Source organism: Lepisosteus oculatus, chromosome 16 (genome assembly GCF_040954835.1).
Source record: "Lepisosteus oculatus isolate fLepOcu1 chromosome 16, fLepOcu1.hap2, whole genome shotgun sequence".
Lineage (NCBI taxonomy): Eukaryota > Metazoa > Chordata > Actinopteri > Semionotiformes > Lepisosteidae > Lepisosteus > Lepisosteus oculatus.
The window spans coordinates 11,821,411-11,845,409 of record NC_090711.1 but is presented as its reverse complement, the minus strand read 5'-3'; the positions used below and the strand labels follow the sequence as shown (position 1 = coordinate 11,845,409).

The following is a 23,999-nucleotide window of genomic DNA, read 5'->3' as shown; positions in this document are numbered from 1 at the left end:
CTGATAAGGCGTACCCTTTTCATAAAGTAAATATATACAGCGACAGACAAACGCAGCGTGAACACGCCTCCTAATGATCATAACATAGAACAACCGAGCCTAAATTCATTCACAGGTATCCCCCTAGTTTTTTCATGAAGAAAAGATAAGGTTAAGATAACCCATTTTTTAAGCATTATTTATTTATTTATTTATTTATTTGTTGTTGTTGTTGTTGTTGTTGTTGTTTAAGGTTAGGAGGAATTGTGTGTCAAGCTGTCGGTTTGAGACCATTTAACACTGAAAAGAGAGAGGATGCGTGAACGAAAAGGTGTGTAAAAGTTCACAGAAAGAGTTTTTGATGCCTTTTCACTCTGAAATCTGACCACAAAACAGTTCTAATGGAATGCAGCACTATCTGACCATAAGGTATGAATCTTGTTTATTTTAACAAACTCCTGAATTGAAAGCGTATTTACTGTATGTCTTATGTTCAGGCAAACTTTAAAAAATGCACTTTGATATCTTTTTTTTAATGAGCAAGACATCTCCCCCAGTCTGGGGAGAATGAAAAGGGCTAATTGTTTTTTAAAAAAAGTTTTTAAAGAAAATACAGTATTAGAAAATACTACTGTATTCTACCAAAAACTACACCAGTCCATTGAGGGGCACACACCGATACAAACATACACACACACCAGGGTCAATCTTCCAGAAGCCAATGAAATCTACCAGTATTTCTTTGGGCAGTGGGAGGAAACCCACACAAACATAGGGAGAACATACAAGCACCCAAGCATTTGAACCCTGAGCTCCAGAGCTGTGAGGCAGCAACACTAACCACTGCGTCACAATGCTATAGCTTCGGTGCCCCTGAGATTTCTGTTACTCCTGATTGGTTTTGTTTTAATGCAATGTCAAATTACTGTTCCTTCAGACACAGCTTCTTTAGGGATGTCTAACATTGGGAGTGAAGACATGCTTCAGTTTGGACATGAACATGGACATGCATGAACAATGCTAAACATTCATTACAGAAAATTACAAAGCAGAGTATAACAGGGTTGCACATACCTACTGTAAGTGGGAAATACTAAGAGAGGCAGCAATATTGCTTTGTTAGTTTCCTTACAAAAGCTCATTGGTGAAGCTTACTGTATGTAATTAACGTTCTCTGCACCTACCTCAAAATTAGCAGATGCAAGCAATGTTTTGACTCTGTCATTGGGATACTCGAGTACCTTAGACATTTATGGGAGAAATGGCCCTTTGAGGTCATTCTATAGAGGTTTCTGTAAACAATGTAAACAGAATAAGAGACATATGCCTTGAAGATACCACTGGTTTCAAATGTCAGCCTGTTCTGTATAATTCTGTCCATTTTACAGTTAACACTGTTAACGGCCTTTGCCTGTACACTCAGACGTAGGTGTCATAACTCTTTACTAAGGTTCCAAGTTAGCAAACCGAAGGCAGCCTGAGAACTGAAAAGAAAAAATCATGCAGAAAGAATATAGAAGATAGATATGCTCCCTAACTAGCAAAAATATTGGGCAACCTCACCAAGTACTGCTTTGAATCAATGTGAGTAGCACGGAGAGTTTGGAGCACCATGTGACAATGTCTTCCACAAGGATTTTAAATTATTTCCAGTCCAATCCATGCTTTCCTTGGAGCAGGGTTGCCTTCACCGGAGGGCAGGGTGATGGTACTGAACTGCACGTTACAGCAGCTATCTGGATGGGAAAGGTAGACTCACTGGGGCAGGCAATGCATGGTTAGCTTGAAGAGCTAGAGTCAGAAAGAGCCCACTCTTTCAACTGGCGCTTCCTAACATATTAGCCAGCAAATGTATACGTTTTTGCATACGTGCTCCCACTAGTGGGTTGTAAAACCTGTGCCTTGAAGCAGTGATTCACATACAATAGGCCATGACGGAAATGCTCCTGTAGACAATGACAGTACATTCTGGATTGCAGGGGTGTCACCAGTGTCCACCAGGGGGCATGTAGCGAGTCCCTGGACTACACAATTATCAGCACACCTGCCAGTGTAGTTCCCACTGTCACTGTACACAGCTGGCATTCTTTACAGTGCCAGTGTCACAACTGTACAACTGTCTCTCCTTATACTGCCCCCTTTGTAATGTCAGCCCTGCTTATCACCCCTTTTTGAAACAGTTCAGGATCTGGTGGGATATTAAGGTTGGAGAGCAATAGTATGTGGTAGATACACAAAGGGGGAATGTGTAGGACAAGCTTTTTTATGTAGTACAAAACAGAACTACAACAAGCGGCCAAAAAGGATCACACACAGTGAAAGAGGAAAAGTACATGTGGAAAGACAGGTTGGCTGTACCACAGAACGCTAATGAGACAGTCACTGACTAACTGGCCAAACACTGATGTCTAATCCCATATCATGATGAAGCAAAATCTGAAGAATAAGGTTATTAATCTTTAAAAACCAGTATGAGTCACAGAACAGTATGAGCTGTACATGTTTTCATTGATCCATAACCACAGAGACAGGAACACTTTTGAAGTTATGAAGGTGATTTGTTTGTAAGGTCTGGAAAGAAATTCAATACATTATTGTCATATTGTCTACTGTATTGAGAGACTCTGACATGATATCTTATTTATAATTGTCTTCACTTAAATGGCACTTTTGATTCAATGAAACTCAAAGCATTTCATACCCAGGAGGGCACCCATGTCAACCATCACTGAAAATGTAGCACCCACTGGGTAATGTGTAGCTGTTGTCATGTGGCAGTAGCTCCACACCACAGTAGACCACATGAGGAAACTAAGAAATTGTTTTATCATTTGAATTAAGGGGGTACGTAAAGAGGACAGATTGTGTACTATCACTAACATACTAACGAACAGTGCTTAGGGATCTTTAATCACCAAGTAATCAAGACTTCAGTAAAACATCTCATCTGAACGAAAGCACCTCCTTTAGTACAGTATCACCTTCTGTCAGCACAACTGTGCAATAGTTTTGAAATTTTGATGCATACGTAAAGTGTTACTTACTGGTCAATCAACATCAGTTACTTTACAGCAGCTACCTGGTTTTCCTCAAAAGTTTCCTGTCTTAGTACTGAATAGGCTCAATCTTGCTTTGCTTATAAGATCTAGATTTTATGATAATAGTGTGGCTATTATTATTACTGAAAATGTGATGGATTGAATTCTAAAAGAAGACCCTGGAAAAGACAAATGTTTATTGTTCAGCACTGATGATAAATTAATGCTGTCCTCCACTACTCTCTAACATGTTCCACTGCCACTTTCCGAATTAATTTCCCATACCTTTCCTTAATATTAAATGAGATTCATTTTTCATTTTGACATAAAACAAACAAAAAAGAGCAAATGCCTTACACACAGAGGACATTTTAAATCACAAAAGTACAGCATATAGAATCAATTCTCAGCAAGGTTCTATCTTCACTGATTCAAACAGATCTGATCATCTGTTTATATTGTCACTCTAATACAAGAATACAAGGTAAATTGAGAATGGTTTCAATTCATATCATAAAAGCTTCCTTTTTCACATTTGCAATTGTGGTCTGTTAGAATACAGAAGACAGCTTTAATTCAAATTAATGCTATCATGTTAAATCCAAGTGTTTCACTAAGGACTTTACAAGTCAAATTAAAACTGTATCCTCTAACACTTATTGACTGAATGTGCTAAATTAATTAAACTCTGAATCTCACGTCACTTGCAGCTAGACAGAAAGGGTCAGGGGGACTTTCACCCACATACTTAAGCAGTGCTGTACAATCTCAGAAAATATGATTCCTATCTGCTTATGTTTGTTTGCAGCTCTGCCATCCAACCAAAACAAAGCCAGATGTGCTTGTTAATATCGCGTCTGACAGGGTGTGACTTGGTGAATCATTTCGCTTGGCACCAAATTGGATAACTGGATCAAGGGAGCGATGACTTGCTTTTGGTACTGGAAGGATTTCCACCACAGTCGATTTCCTGAGCCAAACATCCCTGCCAATGCAAACACGTGTTGCACTAGAGACAAACTCCCAACACCAAAAACTCATAACTCCTTAGTGGACTATAATGCAACAGGAAAATACAAACAACACTTTATAAGAAAGGACGTGATCATTACAAGTCTTCCGGCTCTAAAATGTGGTCATCAGTAAAACAAACTGCACAGCAGGACAACCATATTGGGTTGCACAGTGGCACAGTTTTTAGGATTGCTGCTTCTCAGTGCTGGGGCCCTGGGCTCAGTTACTGGGCTGCTATCTGTGTGGAGTTTGCTTATTCTCCCCATGTTCGTGCAGGTTTCCTCTGGGTGCTCCAGTTTTCTCCTCTAGTCCAAAGACATTCTGAGAAATTCATTGGCTTCTGTAAAAAGAATTGTCCCTGGTGTAAGTGTGGGTGTGTCTGTGTGGGCCCTTTGATGTACTGGTGTCCCATTCAGCGTGTATCCCACCTTAAGCCCAGTGATTACTGGGACAGGCTCTGGGCCACAGTGACCCTAAATTGGATGAGTGGTTATTGAAACTGATGAGATCCGATGACAACAAACACATTTTTAACACCACTTGCTAAAACAAATATTGTGCATAATGTGATGGACGGGTTAGAAAGCCAGTCGATATTTCCAGAGCTCCCACAACTACATGTGAAGTAAATGCCATGGTGCTCTATTCAATCAGCTGTGGTTTATCCGAATCTTGAAGCTAATGTTTGCTCTTTGATTAGAGACATCCAATATGTGAAGACAGGGTAAGGGTATCAGCATAATACCTGCATAGCCCAGATAATAAAAATAATCACATTTTAGGACTCCTACAAATTGCTTCTATTTTCGGTGCTGAAAGACTTTGCAATGTGTATAAAGGGATAGTTTACAATTCCACAAGACACTCACAAGGATGTAAAGAGAACAGAAGGCTCTTTTTAAACAAAAGCTTGTGGAAGTCCGAAGCAATCGTCTAGCCATGTTGCTGGAGCTGATACTTCAATAGGTATCTACAGTATATGAGATCCTTGTATAACCTACCTATTAGCAACAACACTACGTAGGTGGGCACAGTGACCTTGTCTCATCTGTAACCTTTCTTATGATTCTATGTTCTTCTTCAGGAGGTTGAGCCAGTGTTGTCTCAGGAGATATGGTCATGTACAGCACAGTCATGGTGAGCTCTCTTCATTTCCTCATTCTGACATTTTTGTGTCTCAAACTGTGTTGAACCTGTTCTGACCTTATCGTCACCTTGGGGATCATGAAAGACAATCATCCTCCACGATAAGAGATACGCAAAGAGTGAACGTGTTCTTACGCGACTTGCCACAAAGTGGATGGCTGAAGGTTATGACACTGGACCAGAGCTGTTTCATAATGATTGCGGGTCACTGCAATGTCTACTAAGAGTGCTCAGCAAATGACAGATACTACCCATGATACTGTAGGATAAAAGACAATTTTGTTGTGAGGTGTCTATGTGGAAGAAAAATCCATATTTGTCATCTTGTTCAACTAGCATGCCTTTCTGTCAGGCACATCTAACCTTGATTTAAGCATGGTTAACCAACATGCCTGCTGGAATCAGCTTCAATACAGTCCTCTGCAATTTCACTGATCAATCAAGTTTAAAATCCCTCCAAGCTTTTCTGGAACAGCACTGATTGTCAGGCTCTTCAACAACCCAAATCCCAGCTGAATATGACTGCATGCTCATCAACATGTAGATTTCCATTTCCCAAGATCGGATTAAAACTATCTAAAAACATACCTTTTGGTCAGTTTAATGACAAACATTAAAATTGTAACCCCCAGAAGCTCTTGGGTGGCCCATGGCACAGAAGGTATGTAAATGTATGATAAGAGCAAGGATGACACTTCATTTGTGTATGGTTTCCTTTGATGGAGATCATACAATATTTCTAACTTTTGTTAAATGAGTACCAATTTTTGCAGAGGATATAAACAAGGAAATAAAGCTTTGCTAAACCTAATGATTTACTTTACCTGACAGGTAACCATGGAATCAGGACCCAATTGTAGAAACAATTGGTCAAAATAATGGAAAAACATTTGTCATTTGTGCACACTGTAGATGAGTGTTGTTCAATAGATGGTAAATACATTTTGGAGTGAAATAGTCTACTGTAATGTAGGGGTATTTTATCCAATAAGAGAACAACTTAAAAACCACTAAAAACATTGACAAACTCGAGTAATTGTATACCATTAGTGTATGGATATCATTTAATGGAAAATGTCCATTACACTAGGGCATTCATTTCTACATGGAGAGTTTAACAACAAAAGGGATGAATATGGTAAAATTAGGTGCTGTTCCTAGAGTCTGGGTGATGGATTTTAAAAGAATTAAAAGTTTAGTTGATATAGCAACTTTTATCACAGAAACACAGCACAGTTTGCTGTATAGGAATTTTAGGTTATTGTGTGTATTTTAGGGCGTATTGTTTGTGTGTGTATTTTATCACTAGAACTCACAGTTTGCCAAACTAGACTGAAAGTACCGCTGTCTAACGGTCTGCCAGAAACCTGACACCTCTACAGTAGAATAGACCGTGTCTCCATTCTACAACACTAAACAGATATTTCCTTTCCAAAACATCTTCCAATCATTATCGAATGCATACAGTGCGCCAAGGAAGGCTGTGTCCTTTCCTGCAGTCCATTCTTTCATCCTGTGTTCCACAGTTGCCTTTGATTTACAATATTTAACTGTATCTTCCTGGTACATAAGCTTTCGTTGCAGAAAACAGGCATCATCATGACATCTCACATTAAGCGGAAAACAAAATGAAGAAATAAGCAATAAAACGTTTGGAACTGATTTCCTGAGGTAACCTTACCACAGTGCAGTACAGGGAATCAGTGGCACTACTGTCAACACTAGTTCAGCCAGCTCATCGCCTGCGAAGATGGAAATAAGAGTCTTAAAGAAACAGCTGAAGTAACTGCTCTCCTTTACAACGCTGTAAAAGAAAACCAGTCGTTTACATGTTTGTGCTGCAGGCACACCAAGACTCAATTAAGCGCCGAACATCTTCCCTCTTAACTACCATAGGATGCGAATACTTCCACAGGGACCAATAGCAAGGCGGATGACGGCTGGTGATGGAAACCTACATTTAAGTAATGTAAGGCACTTTTATTTCATACTGACACAGGGATCCTGCCAACATAAGTCAGTTTCAGCCTTTTCAAACAAGGAACAGTCATTCTTTTAGAGAGCTGTTCCAGAGGCCTTATTTGGCTCGCCGCCTTTAGCTCACTTCTTTGACTCACAAGCTTTGCTTTTTTACATGTGAACGGCGGCTCTCGAATCAAAGTCGGAGCACAGTTTTTTATTTGGTCAAATATTCTGCATGAGGTCATATTTCTGCAGAAGCAATAAAGATTTAACAATGACTGGCTTATTTATAACTATTTTTTAGTGGTCATCCGTAAGGCTTTTTCCTTCCTGTAGAGCACTAACAGGCACTAACAATGCAGAGAGCCAACCTCAAAGAACTTGTTTCGGGTTGGTAGCTACAGTATAAGCAATACAATATGAGCAACAATGCGATCAATCACAGTTCCCCCTAGGTGTTGCTCTATAGTACTACATTTAGACCAATAATCCAAACCTACATGTCAATAACTGTAGGCATTTAGCACCTATAATAAGTATTTAATCATCACATAATGTGATACAGGGATTCGGCTCCATTTATCTTTTTAAGTCCTCTCAGATTTTTAGATAACATATAACCAAATCTTCCAAACTAAAACGCTTACTATTTAAATAGTAAGAAAAGAATAGAGTACCAATAATTTCATATTTTCTAAGTGCAGTTAACATAATGTGACCCATTCTTTCACTGTACGAATTTCCTGACTCATGGCAATTTCCTTAATCGCTTCAAGCTTTTCTGAAAACTAAAGAGGTGCCCACGAATTTCAAAACTGTTTCTCATGCATTGGTCCGAACACTGAGACACTAAGGGTTTCACGTCACAGTCACAAGAAAGTAGTTGAGCACGTTCAGATATAAACCTCGGCACTTAGTTAGCATGACAGAAACACACAGCCAAGATCGTGCAAGAACGTAAGAGGAAATTCGAACGGGACAAACAGCTCCGTTTTTTTCAGCTCTGATCCATTGAAAAATGTCAGGAAGATCGAAGATTTATTGCAATGGAGGATTTCAGGGTTAAAAACCCTTCTGAACTTGCTTCTAAACTGCACTGAATCAGTCAATCACATCTCATGAAGCATTAGGGAAAACAGGCTTACGGTCTACAGACTAGAGGGGTTTCTGAACTGCCATTGAGAACGACCTGATTGGATTCTGGAGACTGGCTGGGGAGACCCTCACCTCCGCGTTTTTATCCGTGCTACCCGCTGAGCCCTAAAGCCAAAAACACATTTGAGGGCTGGATATATAATACACGTCTGCACAGTAGTTTTCTCCTTTTGCATGGAAAACCGGGACACTGACAGTTTAAATCAGATCAGCGTGCCGTGCATAGCTTCTTAAATTAGTATCACAGAAGGAAAGCAAGTACTGTACTGTCAAGTTACTGTTCCTTGCGCTCCGTTGATGTTTAAGAGGTGAATATAAAAAGCAATTCAAAATTAGGAGCAATACGTATTCGTGCATATTGGGGAAAAAAACAACATTGGCTTCAGCATGCAAAAACCCATATTACTTGTCAAGAACATGCTAACCCATCTTGAAATATGTTCATTGTGGGAGTGACCCATGGTGCCATAGTAATACAGTAGGTTAAAGAAAGCTGTTCAAACCGCTCAGATTCGTGCACGCATGCAGTGCTTCAGTACAGTATCTTGCGCTATTTTCGTCTCTGAATGACGCTCAACTGGCGAGTACAAAGATTCAAGCGCGGTAGTCTCTTGGTGCATTAGTACTGACAGCTTCAGCAGTGGTAGGAGCGCCAACACCTCATTCCTTGTAGTGTCTTTGATTGAGTCCTGTACACGTGTTCTCACGTATATAGGATTTTCAGTCAATACGTTATTTAAAAGAGGTGGACCGTTATCGGTTAAAAAAGGCATGCTGTACACAGACTTCCGTGCAGTACAGCTGTTTTAAAAACGTGCGTACCAGCTTCACTATGCTTTTCCGATTCCGCCGTTTGTTATAGCGCTGTCTTTAACACACCGTGGTCCCCAGTTGCGCCAAACCTTGTATTTATAGTGATTTCAATGACGTAAAGTAGGACCGTACAAAGGATTCTAGTATTAATTAACTCCTTAGCACCTGGAGGAGTTTTAAAAAAGTATTTCTTAAGGAAATGAGTCTATCAAAATCTCGCCTATGCTTTAAGCAGTGCGTTCAACGCAAGCATGCGGTGAATCTACAGTATAATCTGAGCACCCAACTTTTGACCAAGACATCATCTTTATAACTACTGAAGCAATATTGCACACTGAATGACCAAACAAATTATCACATTATCACCTTTAACTAGTTCTAAAAAGACCATTCACACGATATGTTACAGTGATCCTGTTAACGCGGTAATAAACAAAATCTACTGAAAATACGTATTTGAATAATCGTCAACTTTAACAACAAGAAATGGAATCTTTTAAAAAATGACCTGTCTTCTGTACTTCAGCGTGCTGCGTCCATACCTTGATCCATGGATCTCATGATGTGATAATGTGCCAGTCTCCAGGATTCTCTGAACATTTGGGAGAAGAAGAAAATTAAAACGAAAAAAAAATGCAAATAAAAATTCAGCAACAAGAAACGAGGCTTCTTATAAAATTCATAGTTGGATTTTGCATATAAAAAATAAAAAAGTATAGACGTATAGTAAAAAAAAAATGAAATAAAACACGCCTTTACGTTAAAGAAGCATGTGCTGTAATAGAACTTCTAGCTAGCTAAGGTAATGGTATGAGCTCTTGTGCGGCGGATTACTAGAGAAGAAGGACGGATTCCTTCCCTGATCTGCGTGTTTATAATGGTTGAATGCTGTAAAATAACGGGATTCCCTCAGTGTTTCCTCCTGTTTATTCGCCTCGCCATGGTAACTTGGACCGGCTCCATCTCGGAGACTCAGGGCTTTCCTGCGAAGCCCACAAGTCAGGAATCCATGACGTCTCCAAGCGCTGCGCCAAGGCATTTCTGCGGCTTCTCTCAGACACTGAGCATACAAGAACTTCATTGTAGCAATGAAAAGTTACTGAAAGGGAAAAAAGGGCTAACTGATGTTAAGTTTATACATAAACCTACTTCTGCGTTTTAATGTTTGCGGGCACCAAACAACCTCGTCTTGTTAAAAACTAAAAATGTAACGATGCCTTCCGTTATTTCAAGAGTAGCGGCAGTCCAGGGCGAAGAGAATTGAAAACTGTACACGTATCGACTGGTAACATTATGCTCAACCCTTTTTTTTTGTTTTCTCCCATGGAAATATTCTTGAGTGTTTCATAATTCTCACCTAACAAGAACCATTTTCTGTTTTAAACCGTGAACCGTCAGATATTAAGTTTATGCAGCATCTATTCCCCGCTGATATGCTGCGTAAGAAAGGTGCGTAAAGTGTATGTCGACGTAAAAGAAACAACGTGAAACACAGAGAAACATAAGCTTGTTCAGACAGGAAATTTATTATATGATTTCAATATCACCAAGGTTGCTTGAATGGAAAGACCGTGAAATTCCTATAAACGTTGTGCTGGTAATTGTTGATAAATCACTCGAATTCACTGAAAAATTTTTTCTGGATATTTTCTAATACACTTAAATTACAAGCAGCCAGCACTAAATGCACAGTATAAATGTTATAAAATTGAAAGTCCCTCCAGTAGGTGTAGTTCAAAAGGCACATGTTCTCTCAATTCTGCATTATTTAAGAGCCCGGAGCAATTGGTAATTTCATAAATATAAATCATAACAGGAATTGGAACTATCTGGGAATTGGTATAAATGGTGGTATTAGAGTTAAAAGCTCAAAATTGTCCTGAAATCTGTTACCTTGGTAGGAGAAGGCGATGACCTGAATGCTCATTAATGTCATTTATGTTCGTGTTTTTTTATAAAATGCCATTTTTATATACCTTTCAAGTAACATCAGTTATGCAAGGAATTATTTGTATTTGATTGAATACAGCATCCTGGCAAGGTTTTCCTTGCTTTCCCCTGTAGGAATGTGACTACAGGAAGAGCACATGATGTAAGGCCGGAAATACCATGGAAATTAAAAAATAACAACAGAGATGTAAACACGTGTGAAACTAATTTGTCCATCCATTCTCTCTTCTCAAGTGGGATTGAAAGAGATCCAGAGTTTGACAAGACCTAATTGAAAGTAGGTTACGATCCAAGCCCATATATACAGCGCATAATCCCTAGGTTTTAGAAAAAATAAAAAAAGCATGTAGGTCTTGAAAAATACGTGCTTATCTTTAAATGTGACCCATAAAAAAACAATAACAAATGACTATGAGACATATAAGCCGAATAATAAAATGCTAAATAAACAAAATGAAAACATCTTGTAAAAAATCTGGAATATTCGTTATGGTGCTGTATTTCAAATGCTGTTAACAAGCTGTTAACAGAAGAACAGGCTCTAAGTGATGAGACCTAGAGCTGACTGGCACTATTTCCTCCGATTCGGTTAGAGCAGAGATCTGAAAAGCCAGGAGCCAAGCTGTTTGGAATAGCAGCAATATGCTTTAAGCTGAGATGGAGGTAAATACAGGCCGTGTTCACTGCTCACTGGACATCACTGCCAAGGCCTTAGCAAGTATCTGGATGACAACTGCACACATTAAAGATCTGACATTTAAGGCTGTATACAGTACCAGTGACTAAAAGCAGTGGTTTACCAATTCTAAAATATATCCAGATAGGCAGAGCAGTTAAAGACGTCAGACAGGCTACACACAAGAGAATACTATTGGACTCATCTAGCCAGTTTAGTTTTTTTAGATTTCCAGGACCTTATTCTTAGCTCTTGATTGAATTAAGACTGTAACACTGTCACAATACAGGTTCTGTAAGCTTCTGTAAGAATAACATGTACCATTTACACACTGGACTTTGGGTATCCTAAGACACCATAAAGTCTTGAGACTATACAAATTCAGCATTTTGCTTTTACATCAAGTACACTTAAGGGTTATTTCCTGACAGTCATACTATTACACACTGAAACTCAATCCTGGAAAATTTAAGAGCGGATTTTTGCATGAAGTCTGGCGTAGCCATACTGTAACTGAAAATATTTTGCAGATCAGCAGTTTTACTTTGCATTTGAATATTTTTCATTTCAATGCAGAGTTATGAATTGTTCTGAGACATTGACAACAGTCAAAATAAACTCAACTGGACTTAAGTAATATCTCAAGTATTTTTATCTATAAAAACACAGTTTTACATTTTAAAATGGTTGAAAGGGAGCTCTTTATGGTTTCAAAAAGAGAAGCTGATGACTTTCTGTCCTGATCATTTCTTAAAAGAATGTAAACTACAACCTAAAATGGGACACACATTCAAAAAGAGTGAATAGATTTCTTTCTTGGTCATTATAATCTAATAATAGTATTTCTCATCCATCTCAGCTCTAACTATTAAAAGAGAGCTGCCAATTCACAGGGCACTAAAAAGAAACATTCAAGGGTTTTAGCATCTTTTATACAAGTAAAAGAACTGTATGATGTTTTTGCAGCCCCTTCTTACTGTATAATCAGAAGCAGGACAACAATGTTAAACCAGGATACTGACTTACTTTCAGTCAAAATGCCACTGAGTGCTGCAGAATAGAAAATTGTCAAGGAAAATGTTTACACCTTTCATTTTGTCTTCCTCAACTGTATGAGATTTCAGATTTACTGGCTTGTTTACCTATTAAGTGCAATAATAAAGTAAAACACAAAAAAGCAGTAAAGACTGAGTTTCTTATAACAGATTTTCCTCTTTATCCGGCACAAAAAGGCTTGAAATACATGTTCTCGGGAACATTCTGATAATAACTATATCTACAAAATCGTTTTAAAATTGTAAGTTTCCTCTCTCTTAATTCTTTGTATTTAAACGTACAGTCCACCATTAAAATCTACTTGCAATTCAGGGAATGAACGGTGGGTCATTTACCGTATTTACAGAAAATGCTAAAAAAAAACCCAGCTCTCCTTTTGTCGAACTAGGTCTCTGCTTCCAATTTCTCTGTCTGGGCGAGAAGAGAGGACTGAAGAGTATCAGGTTAGTTCGCAGTCTGTAATGACAGCAAACCACAGGATTCAGAACGTACATTAAAGGCTACTTGTCGAAAGCCTTGTCTACCAGATGTACATTCCTTCGCCATTACCCAATCCTTATGCAATTGAAATTATGAATGAGTAAATGAACACAGCGCAAGTTTCAGAGAGGGAAAATTGAGCACGTCGAGACGAGAGAGCCTGCACTTCCGTTTTGTACCAGGAGAGCTTTCCGACTCCATGCAGTATTTTCCACCACTGTAAAACAGCTAATTTAAGCAAATGTCTAGGCTATTGCACTCCCCACCCCCTTCTTTGAAAGAAGCAGACAGGATTTTCCAAAGGCACATGTGCATTTATGCTTACAGCTTGGTGGTAGACCTTTGACACAGAACTGCTGCCATATTATATCGTCTCACTGGGAAACATTTTCAGATTCCCTAGGAAGGTACAAACCCGGACCTTAGGCTACATTCACAGTTCTTTGATTTGGAATTCCAAATCGGACAAGAGGGAGCCTTTTGAAGCCAGAGAATTCTCGCCACACTGGAAATGCAGAATGGCAACAGTACAGTTTCAAATACTGTACCCCAGACAAGGCTAGTTCCAAAAAGGCCAGGCAGTGGCAGGAGTGGACTAGACACTATCATTGTGAGGATCTCTTGCTCAGTGTTTCCCAAATCCTTCCAGCTTTCCACCTCTGCTTGCCCAGATTTTTGATCTAAGTTGTACTTGACTGATCAGGCACATTCTTAACAACCGCATTGAATTTTTAAGTTATAAGAACATCGGAAATAAGGTTTAAACAGCAGGTGATCCTCTGACAGATCCAGTTCATGTGTTTGGCGGCTGCTTATTGATTCAAGGCCATCAGTTTCAGCAACATGACTGAGCTGTTTGTTTCAGAAAATCACAGGCCCTTGTGTAAAGAAGCACTTCCAATTCTCTGTCCTGAATGTGAACCCTTTTAATTGCCCACACACACTTCTGTTTCACCAAGTCCACTGGAATGACTGCCAATACATTTCAGGTATTTGAATACCTGTGTCAAGCCCCCTCGCTGTTTTGTTCAGGAATAACGAGAACCGGTTCTTTTCCGTGATACTTAACTGTCCTAATTTATTTGGAAATTAAAATAAGGCATCACCATCAGTTTTACCCTCTCTATACGTCATTGCAAAACAAGCAAGTCAAACAATCAGGTGCCAGTTGGACTAAGCTTGTGGACAGGGTTCTGAAAAGGCAGAGGAAAATCTTGGAAATCACTGGGGTAGCTGATGTCAGATACAGATGGAGGTTGGAAACCTTTGCACCACCTGTCTAAAGTCATCCAACCTGGATGGATAAATACATTCCACTCTGGATGGACAGGTGGTTTCTGGATGAGCTAAAACAGAGTCCAGTAACTGTATTTCAATTTTTTTTTTAATTTAAAATTTAAAATCAGTGACCGAAAGTTTTCTTAATTGCTCTTGAGCCTTCCTCTAGCTCTAGACCTGGGGCCAAACTGTAAAATGTGTATCATGTAGGTGTTGGCAAAAGTTTTGTGAACCCTAGAATGAATTCCCCCCACACAGCTGGACAATTGATTAGTTACCTGCTGTGAAATGTATCCCTCCTTGATTCATGGGTTTTGATCGTTGATCAGTTCTCTCTTCTATCAAACGTTTAGCGTATTAATAATAATCATCATGTTTATTACTTCTCTAGACCATCAAATTCATAGTTTCTGCTGGAATTAATGCACTTTACCTTAAAGGACTACATTTTACTGGAAACTAGTAAAATAATTATTTTACTTCAGTTTCAAGCAGGATAAATATTTAAGGCAGCACAGCACAGATAAATATTTAAGGCAGCACAGCAGCTTTTCCTGTTTTTGTATAATTTTAACTCTTCTAAGATATGTATACTGTGTGCTACTGTGATGGGACAGATTGAGAAACTGATCTTGAGTTCACTCCAAGGTGAGATCATGCTCACCATTTAAAGAAACTGTAACACATAAGTGGACTGATTTCATTCGATTACCATTATAGACATTATAGAAAATGATGTGTTGTGTTATTCTTTGGAAATGTGATTTAAGTACACATCCCAGTTCTGTTTCCCTGTATTACTGTATATCCTGCCTAATAAAATTATTTTTAAAAGATAAACTTTCATATTGACTGCTGCTGTTCAGAAATAGTCATTTTTTCTTGCCTTTTCTACTACCATTATTTCTAATTCTTAGTTCCAATAGGATGATCTGTCATCACTTAACGCAATTTCATGAATTACAGAGGAAAACAACATCATGAAGCATCAAAATATGGTATACATGACTGTTCCATTTTTTCATTTCTAAATACGGGATTTTACCAAACCTTTGTTAAAAATGGGTGGAAATCTTGCTCAAGGGCAATATATTTCAAAAGTTATGATGTCATTGGCAATACTTTTTAATTTTTTTATTGCTTGGTTTCAGGTTGACTTCATCCCATCACTTGTGCCAGAAAGCAAGGATTAGTTGATCAAGATTCTGTTTTTGTTGTTTTTGTTTTAAGAAAATCAGAGGGAAAGGGATGGGATTAGAGACAAACCCTTCTCACCCACTTATCTATTTGTTAACGCTAAAGTGAGAACTGAAGACATAAGTCTACTCTACCTACGTCTTCCATTCCACACCCTTCGGATTTATAATCAGGAGAGAGCCCAGCGCTGACTTCATGAAATGAATGCCCGTTTGAGTGTCCTCAGAAGAAATATGAGACCACACCTACAAAACTAACCCACCATCATACAGATCTGCCATGCTTGCTGTCCAGTTCACAATACATTTGCAGCTGAAAGTCTTCCAGGGCATATGTGTTAAAGATGATCCTTGAAATCACATTCAATATAAATGTGTAGGAGACAGGCATATCTAGTAATGAATTAAATGTAATGTTATAACTTTTCTCACTAAGAAAAAAAACCTCAAGTGAATTCAGTGGGCTTGAAGTACTGATTAGTATCACCAGGTATCAGATAGTCATCTTTGATGATGAACTGCTTGAATGACATACCATGCACATCACCAGTCAATCAGCATTAAAGTTCACCAGGCAAGGCTAACTGTGTATAGATGTAATTATTCCATACAGTATATATTGACAGTATATATAAATATATTTCCTGCTTAGTGTGTGGGTCTAGTGGGTAGTTTCTGCTTGGTTTCCCAACCAGTGTGATACTTTTCACTTCAAAAAGAAGCAGGCCTAGAAGAAATACTTTTGTGACAGAATTTGGAGCAATACCTGAAACCATAAAATACAAGAAGGTCAAGCATGTGACCTTGTCTTGAACCTCTTCTGCCCTGTAGTGGAACACTGTAGTATGCTATAACATGCTAAATTTCAGCTGACCCTTTCCTAGCCTGTGAGAATTCTTAATTTACCCAGAATTCTCTAGACAAGGCTGCTACCTTGACACAAATGTGACTTAAATTGACATTGGTGTTATCTGACTTCATAAGTGTTGAACTTGTAAATTTAGAACACATTAGTTAAAAACAGAAAAATCACAACCTCTTGAGTTGGACTCTTTCTCCTGGGTGCCACGTTCTGTGGTCAATTGCAAATTTGCAGCTCTGAGCTGTCTAACAGAAGAGGCATTTCTCTTCCCCCACTCTACAACAGCCCCAAGGCACAGAGAGATTAAGAGTTTATGGTTTATTGTCATGGAGCTCGTTCATGGAAAACAAAGGCTGAAGAGAGGTGTGGGAAACATCGAATGCACTTACAGTACATGAACTGGTAAACCTTTCCATATTTGACCATGTTTGTCCTAAAAGGTGAAACAAAACAAGCGCTACCCCTCACATTTCATAACAGGATCCATAATTCTATAACTACAGCAGTTCAAGGCAATATGGTGGAAACACAAGTCTCTTGTCTGCAATGTACTGGTGTCCTGTCCAGGGTGTATTCTGCCTTGTGCTTGTTACTTGCTGGGATAGGCTCCAGATCCCCTGCGACCCTAGATTGGATAAAGTGAACATACAGGGTATATGGATGGATGGACTAGTCCCTTGTGCCAACACCAGTGGGGCTTTCAGTGACAGCACACAGCCACTCTCCCTGATTTACGCATGAGCATAAGATGAATCAGAAAGAGAATAATTACTAAAACCTAATAAAGCAGTGCAGAAAAAAAGCTTTCTTTTGAGAATGGAAACATGATGAGTGAGCCTGTATTATGCATATCATGTTCACTCCAAGATGAAGAATCATCCAGGTAACATATTTTAACTTCCTTCTTCACTGGATTCAAGTCTCTCACACTTGGGTTTCTTCACATGTAATTAACAAACATCTTTCATTTTGTTCACCACCTTCCCAAAAATGTCAATTGAGCTTTCTTAATTAAGTCTTCTTCTAAATTATAATGTGAGTGGGAGGCCACAGCCAAGAAAACAGAGAGATCAACCCAAAGTATTTTCGTGAACTATAAATTATCCATCCATCCATTTTCTGACCTCTTTATCCAATACGGGGTCACAGAGAAACCTGAGACTCTCTTGGCAAGCAATGAGCACCAAGCAGGATAACCACGGACGAGATGCCAGTCTATCGCCTATTAGTCTATCGGGCACCTATACACAAAAACCTTCACATTATTATTTAATTATCTTGCTAAAGAATAGCAAGATAAGATTCATATTCTGTAGCAAGATATGATTTGTCTACTTCATATACCAATGAACACTGAACAAACCTCAGTTCTTCATCATGTCCTTTATAGTTATAAAGAATCTAGATCTAGAAAATGCGGATATGGTGAATTTGTTTCCTTGCTGCTGATTCTGATTACTGGCTGCTGGCCTTGCTGTAAGGTGCAACTGTGTGAAAAGCAATGGTGAGCTTAGCCAAGCTCCGGTAGGATGCCCTATGCTTGGTCATAGATATTGTTCTACAGCATAGGCCATATGTGTGATTTCTCTCCATTGTACGTGAATTCTACTCAGTTTCTCTTTTTCTGTAAGCTGTGGTTACATTACAAAGATGACAATATTAAATTGCATTTCATACAGCATTTTTCTTTCCAAAGCATCCCAAAGCACTGTGCATACAGGAGGTGACCTACTCCATCCCCACTGAAATGTAGCACACAACCTTTGTGTTGTGTGGCACACAATTTGTGCCAACAGCACCACTACACAGCAGATTAGGTGGAGAAGTGAGAAAGTATGGCACCACTTGAGAACTTTAGTAAAGCCATGTTGTTAAGGCCAAGAGTGGAATTTAGCCAGGACACTGGGGTTAAAAGTTTCATTCTTGACCAAGTAGCCAGGATCTTGGTTTAATTTCTCTATTTAGAAAGACAGCAACACCTACAGCAAAGCGTCTCTGGTCACCATAGTGGGACATGATCTTGGAAATTTGGGTCCACATACAGCACCAACCTGAGGTTCCTCAGAAGTCCCATATCCTAGTAGTGAACAGACGATGACAAGACCAGGCTACAATGTGTAACACCACTGTCATTAAAAAGACAACACTGCATGTACAGCATTAAAAAGGAGGTTCTCTGTGGTCTACTTTTGCAGTCTAGTGGACTCTGGAGGAGGGGATGGTGTTGAAACTTGAAAAAGCAGCTCCTACAGTTAAAAGTCTAAATCTAGATAGAAACTCAGAGCTAATAAAAGACTGTTAATCCATACAGCCTTATTGTCTGTGCCTGCACTGACTAGACTTGTCTCAGAGGCGGAAAAGATGTGTTTGCCAAGCTTCACGTGCAGCAAAAAAAAAAAGTATGCAGCACCTACACTACAGAGAGCTGTCATGGACTTGTCAGTAAGGTAAGACTACATGTTATTACAATTACAATAGGAAAAATGACTTGCCTGCCCATGCAATAAAAACAGGCCCTACGTTTTAATTAAATCGCTGCAACCTTGCCAAGTTATAAATAGCAGGAAAAAGGGTGTGAGTGAGCACTCAGCAAATGTTTTCTGCGAGTGGCTTTTCATCATGGTAATCCTTTGTTTATCTACAGTACTTTCATAGGTAACTGCATACTGTAGTAGCGATGGAGGTTTTAAAAAAAATGCATTGGGTGGAAGTCTATTTTTAGTATCTGTTTACATTGTTTCATACAGCGATTTTTTTTCCTCCTCACATACCACACCCAGTGGTCTTGCAGAAACTCTACACATACTGTATAGCTTTATGAAACCACTAGAAATCGAATAATCACTACAGCCTGTTTCACCCCACTATTGCGCCTTTGGGTTCACACAGCAGGAAATTATGTTGGCAAACTTCCAGATTTCCCATCTCAAACAGACTATGATTGTGCACATTTGTGGTGTTTTGACATGTTTATAGCAAACAAACAGACTTGGAGAACTCTGTTCTCAACACACATTTTTCACATTCGGAGGGTGGCAAGACTGTTTCTGGCCTCTTTGTTTCCTTTCACTTTCTAGTATGCATTTTTATAATAATCATAATAATAATAATAATAATTGCTTACACTTATATAGCGATTTTCTGTACACTACACTCAAAGCGCTTTACAGGTAATGGGGACTCCTCTCCACCACCACCAATGTGCAGCATCCACCTGGATGATGCGACGGCAGCCATAATGCGCCAGAACGCTCACCACACATCAGCTATCAGCTGGGAGGAGAGCAGAGTAATGAAGCCAGTTCATAGAGCAGTCATTGCCATGCAAGGAAATGAACATGTTATTCAAGGTGCTATTATGATGTCCCAATACAATCATGGGTCAGATGAGCCCAACAAAGATCAGGACTGTAACGTGTGTGGCTGCATCCCATTGCTTTTAACTCCCATTTAGTCATCAACTGTAGATCCAGTATTCTCTGCCTTGTAACCTACAGACTTTTATCAGCAGCAGAGCACTCTGATCCACAGTTTAATTGTTTCTTTGATGAGGTTTATCTTGCAATTTCAAAGTACCAGTTTTAAATATTGTTCAATAATTGTTCAATCTAAAAGATGATCATGCTTTGTTATATATTATAATATATTGAACAGCTTTATCTATATGCCAAGCAAATACATCACAATTTCTACTGCTGTTGCTGTTAATGCTACTAGAACAGCTATGACAACTACTATGGTATGCTCTGGTGACTAATCTGTCCTCCATTAAGGTTCAAAAGAGTTTCTGAAACAGTCACAAAAACATTGTAGGCCTGCAGGGTCTTGAATTGTCAGCAGGGATGACAGCACAGGCGCCATTTGTCAGCGAGCAAGAGTTCCCTTCTTATGGTTCACATTACTTCATACATAACACCCTTTTTGACACTGCTCCAGATACTTGCTATTGTTACTGAAGTCTATTGCAACAGGCCAAACACATCCATCTGTTGTATAATCAAAAAGACATGCCACTACACGACAGTTGACCTAAGTCACCATCTCATTGCAAATGTTCTCCAATCAGCATGGGCTGTAATCAATCCAACTACTGCAAGCTAATTTTAAACCAGAGCTAAAGATACAGGTGTTGGAAAATTCCATTTTACTTTTAAGGAATGCGCTCTGTGAATCTGCATTCTTTACTTGCTCTTAACTGTAGACTGTCAAGTGTAGGACACCCACATGTGCACAAATAGAGACATCTTTATGTGCGATGACAGTATAATTTATCACTTTGGTGCACATGAAAAGTTTTTGGTTTTACAAAAATATAATCGTTTCTGAGCGTTTTATTCCGTTGCTGGGATACATAAATATTAAACTGCCTTGATGAGACACTTGTTTGTATGGTAACAAAACATTTCAGATAAACGCCCATCCAAGGATTGTGATTGAAAAGCCAGACTGACTTGAAATTGGCTACATGGCATTAAGAAAAACAGTGACAGAGCTATACTATCATTGGAGATCTCAGAAAGACAAAGGCTCTCTCAAACACCTATAGGAGTCAGAAGTCCCAAGAGTGGAGTCTCTAATTTAGTCCAACCTGCACTGTAAGGTCACAGAGACATGCATTTGTATCTTGATCAATTCTTTTATCATGCATCTGAATATGAAAAAAGAACAGCAAAATGCATAACCTTAGGGCTACTCGGTTATTGCTAAAGTTAGCAATTGTAGTGATATTTAAAGTCTACGGGACAATTTGTTCATTGCCAGGTTGTCTCTGACTTAAAGATCTTTAAGTTAGTGTGTTCACTGCATCTAATAAAACACCTTATTGATCTTAATCCTATGAATGGGCACGTTCACAGCTCGCTCAAAGCTTTTAAGACATTTAAGCCTTGGAAGAAGATGACGTGATTTTCTTCTTTAAAACTAAACTTTTACATCTAAAACCGACGGCAAAGTTGCTATCTTCCCAGCCCTTTCTAAGCAAACAGCATGTGCCAACAAGACACAGGCATACTTTGGTGTACAAAGTATATTGCATAATTACATTCTTTTTTCCTAAAATCTGGAAAAAATAAATGGTTTTCATTTACCATGCAGATGTGAATTTTCCAAAATATGAGGATTAAGAAAATTATCATCTCTCTTTATTGACAAATGTTACATTATAAGGTCATAATTCCACTTGTTACACAAATTAATGCAGTTCCACTGAAAAGACTGATTGCTTTGAAACCCCAGGAGTGGAATTTAACTGATTTATGGGGCTCATTCTAATTTGGATATTATAGCTTTTATGGGACAGATTAACAACATGTTACATTACAACAAGCTTCAGGAAAGTGATTATTTTTCTAACAATGTATTCATGCCATGGAGCGATAACAACAAGAGCTTGGAAAGAATATGTTTTTACATTAGGTCTCGTACAGTATTTGTCTCCACGATGTGTTTGTTAGTGCTTTTGAATTGAGGCCAGGTATTAATTCCAAACAGAATAAAATGGTGCACACCGCTCAGCTTAGGAAAAGTCAGGACCTGCAGTTTTACTGTTGTGTTCCATTGTCAAGGTAAATATTGGGGGGATTCTCTGAAAAAAAAACTCAGTGTTGTCTGCTTAGTTTGTTAAAGGGACAGTAAACAAATAACATACCAACTTAATACACGGCACCAAAAAGAAAAATGTCTTCAGTCAATATACACATTCTGTTAATTTAAGAAATACGAATGTTAATTAATCACAGAAGATCTTTTTTGTTCTGTGCTGATAAAGGTGATGAATTAAAGGGCAAGTGGTATCTGTAGCACAACAGAAAGCTGAGGATTCATGATCAGATAACCCTTAAAGAGATGTTTTCTTATGCAACAGTAATGCAGAATAATATTTAAAAGGGTTATACTGTAGCTAATATTGGACTAATTGAGGCACTTAACTTGAGAAGATTTTAAAATGTGCAGGCATCGGTGAGACTCCCAGCTGTGTACAGCGTTAGTCATGTCATGATTTTCTGATGTTTGTTCACTCCAGGGCAGCACAGTAGTACAGGGGGTTAGCATTGCTGCCTTGCAACTCTGTGGATTTCTGAGGTGCTGTCTTTGTGGAGTTCATGTGTTTTCCCTGTGTCCTTGTGCGTTTTCTGCTAGAGCTTCAATTTCCTCCCAAAGTCCCACAACATACAGGTAGGTTAATTGGATTCTGGGAAAATTGGCCCTTGTGCAAGTGTGTGCAAGGCTGTGGCTCTGTTTGTGCCCTGCAATGGACTGGCGTCCGGTCCAGGGTGTAGCCTGCCTTGTACCCACTGCTTGCCAGAACAGGCTTTGGCTCCCTTCCATCCTGAACTGTAAGAAGCAGCTAGAAAATGGATGGATGTTTTCTAACGTTTGTGCAGTGTTAAATGTTTTTACTGCAAATGAATCAATCATACCTTGTGCAACAGGGGTTCCTTCTTATGCAATATAAAACTGTTTTGTGCTGTTGATGTGCATAAGGATGTTTCGAGCACTACAAAGACAGCCACCCCAAAAAAAAAAGATAAAGATAAAAGAGATAGAAGTTTATTGTGCTAATGGCTAAACCCAACTCAAAAACAGACGCGCCGTTGCCTTGCGGTAGCACTTCTTTGTGTTCCAAGCTCTTTGTTGGTCGCTCCCTTTCACCACATCAAGCAGGACATTTTTCAACAAATCTTGAAAGTGGAAAACAGAATATCAGACCTTGCAAAAAAGAATTGGTGCTGCTACAAAAAAAGGGGGTCTGAGCAAACAGGTCCTGGAGACGAAAGAAACCAATCGGTCACGCTGTTGCACCATCAGACAGTAATCCAACTAAACCGTAACAAATGCAGTTTAGATTTTAACAAAGCAAAAATATGTATCTGGGCCTCACGCAGCATCCTGACAGGTTTTCAGCCGGACCAAATTAAAAAAGTGCAAGCACTACTAAAAAGTAAAGTGGTTACAAGAAAAAAAATTAAGAGCAAAACAGCCCATAGTACCTAAGGTTCTAGGATGCCCAAGTATAACTTGTGAGCAGAAATTCCACTGAGACATTTTAGCCCAGAATACAGATGACTACATGGGGACCTGACTCAGGGGTTCAGTATCCTGATATTCAGGACAGGAAACAGTAGACTCATTGTTGGATTGTGGGAGTCTGGAACAAACTTCAGAACCATATTGCTGAAGATATCGGATTTTTATCATTAAATGCCCAGTGGTCAAATGATCATAATGGATAGAAAGGTTACAAATAAGAGAACCTTTCTATTCTGGGCAAAGCCCTCCAGACATAGTCCAGAGTGAACTGACAGAATTGGGAGCACTTGATTAGTGTTTTGTTAGGAGAGATTGTAGCACATTAAAAACTTCTGGAGAAACAAACCAGCCTTCTGTATTATGGC

The 23,999-nt window shown here is 39.0% G+C and overlaps 1 protein-coding gene across 1 annotated transcript in view; it reads right to left on the bottom strand.

Moving 5' to 3' along the window:
- nfatc2a (nuclear factor of activated T cells 2a) overlaps window positions 1-9,977 on the bottom strand; it is a 72,534-nt gene extending 62,557 nt beyond the window's left edge. The window contains exon 1 of the mRNA XM_015364578.2: window positions 9,650-9,977. Within this exon, the coding sequence (XP_015220064.2) occupies window positions 9,650-9,707 (58 nt within the window). The 5' untranslated portion in view covers window positions 9,708-9,977. The remainder of the gene's footprint in view (window positions 1-9,649) is intronic.
- Between the last annotated feature and the right edge of the window lie 14,022 nt (window positions 9,978-23,999).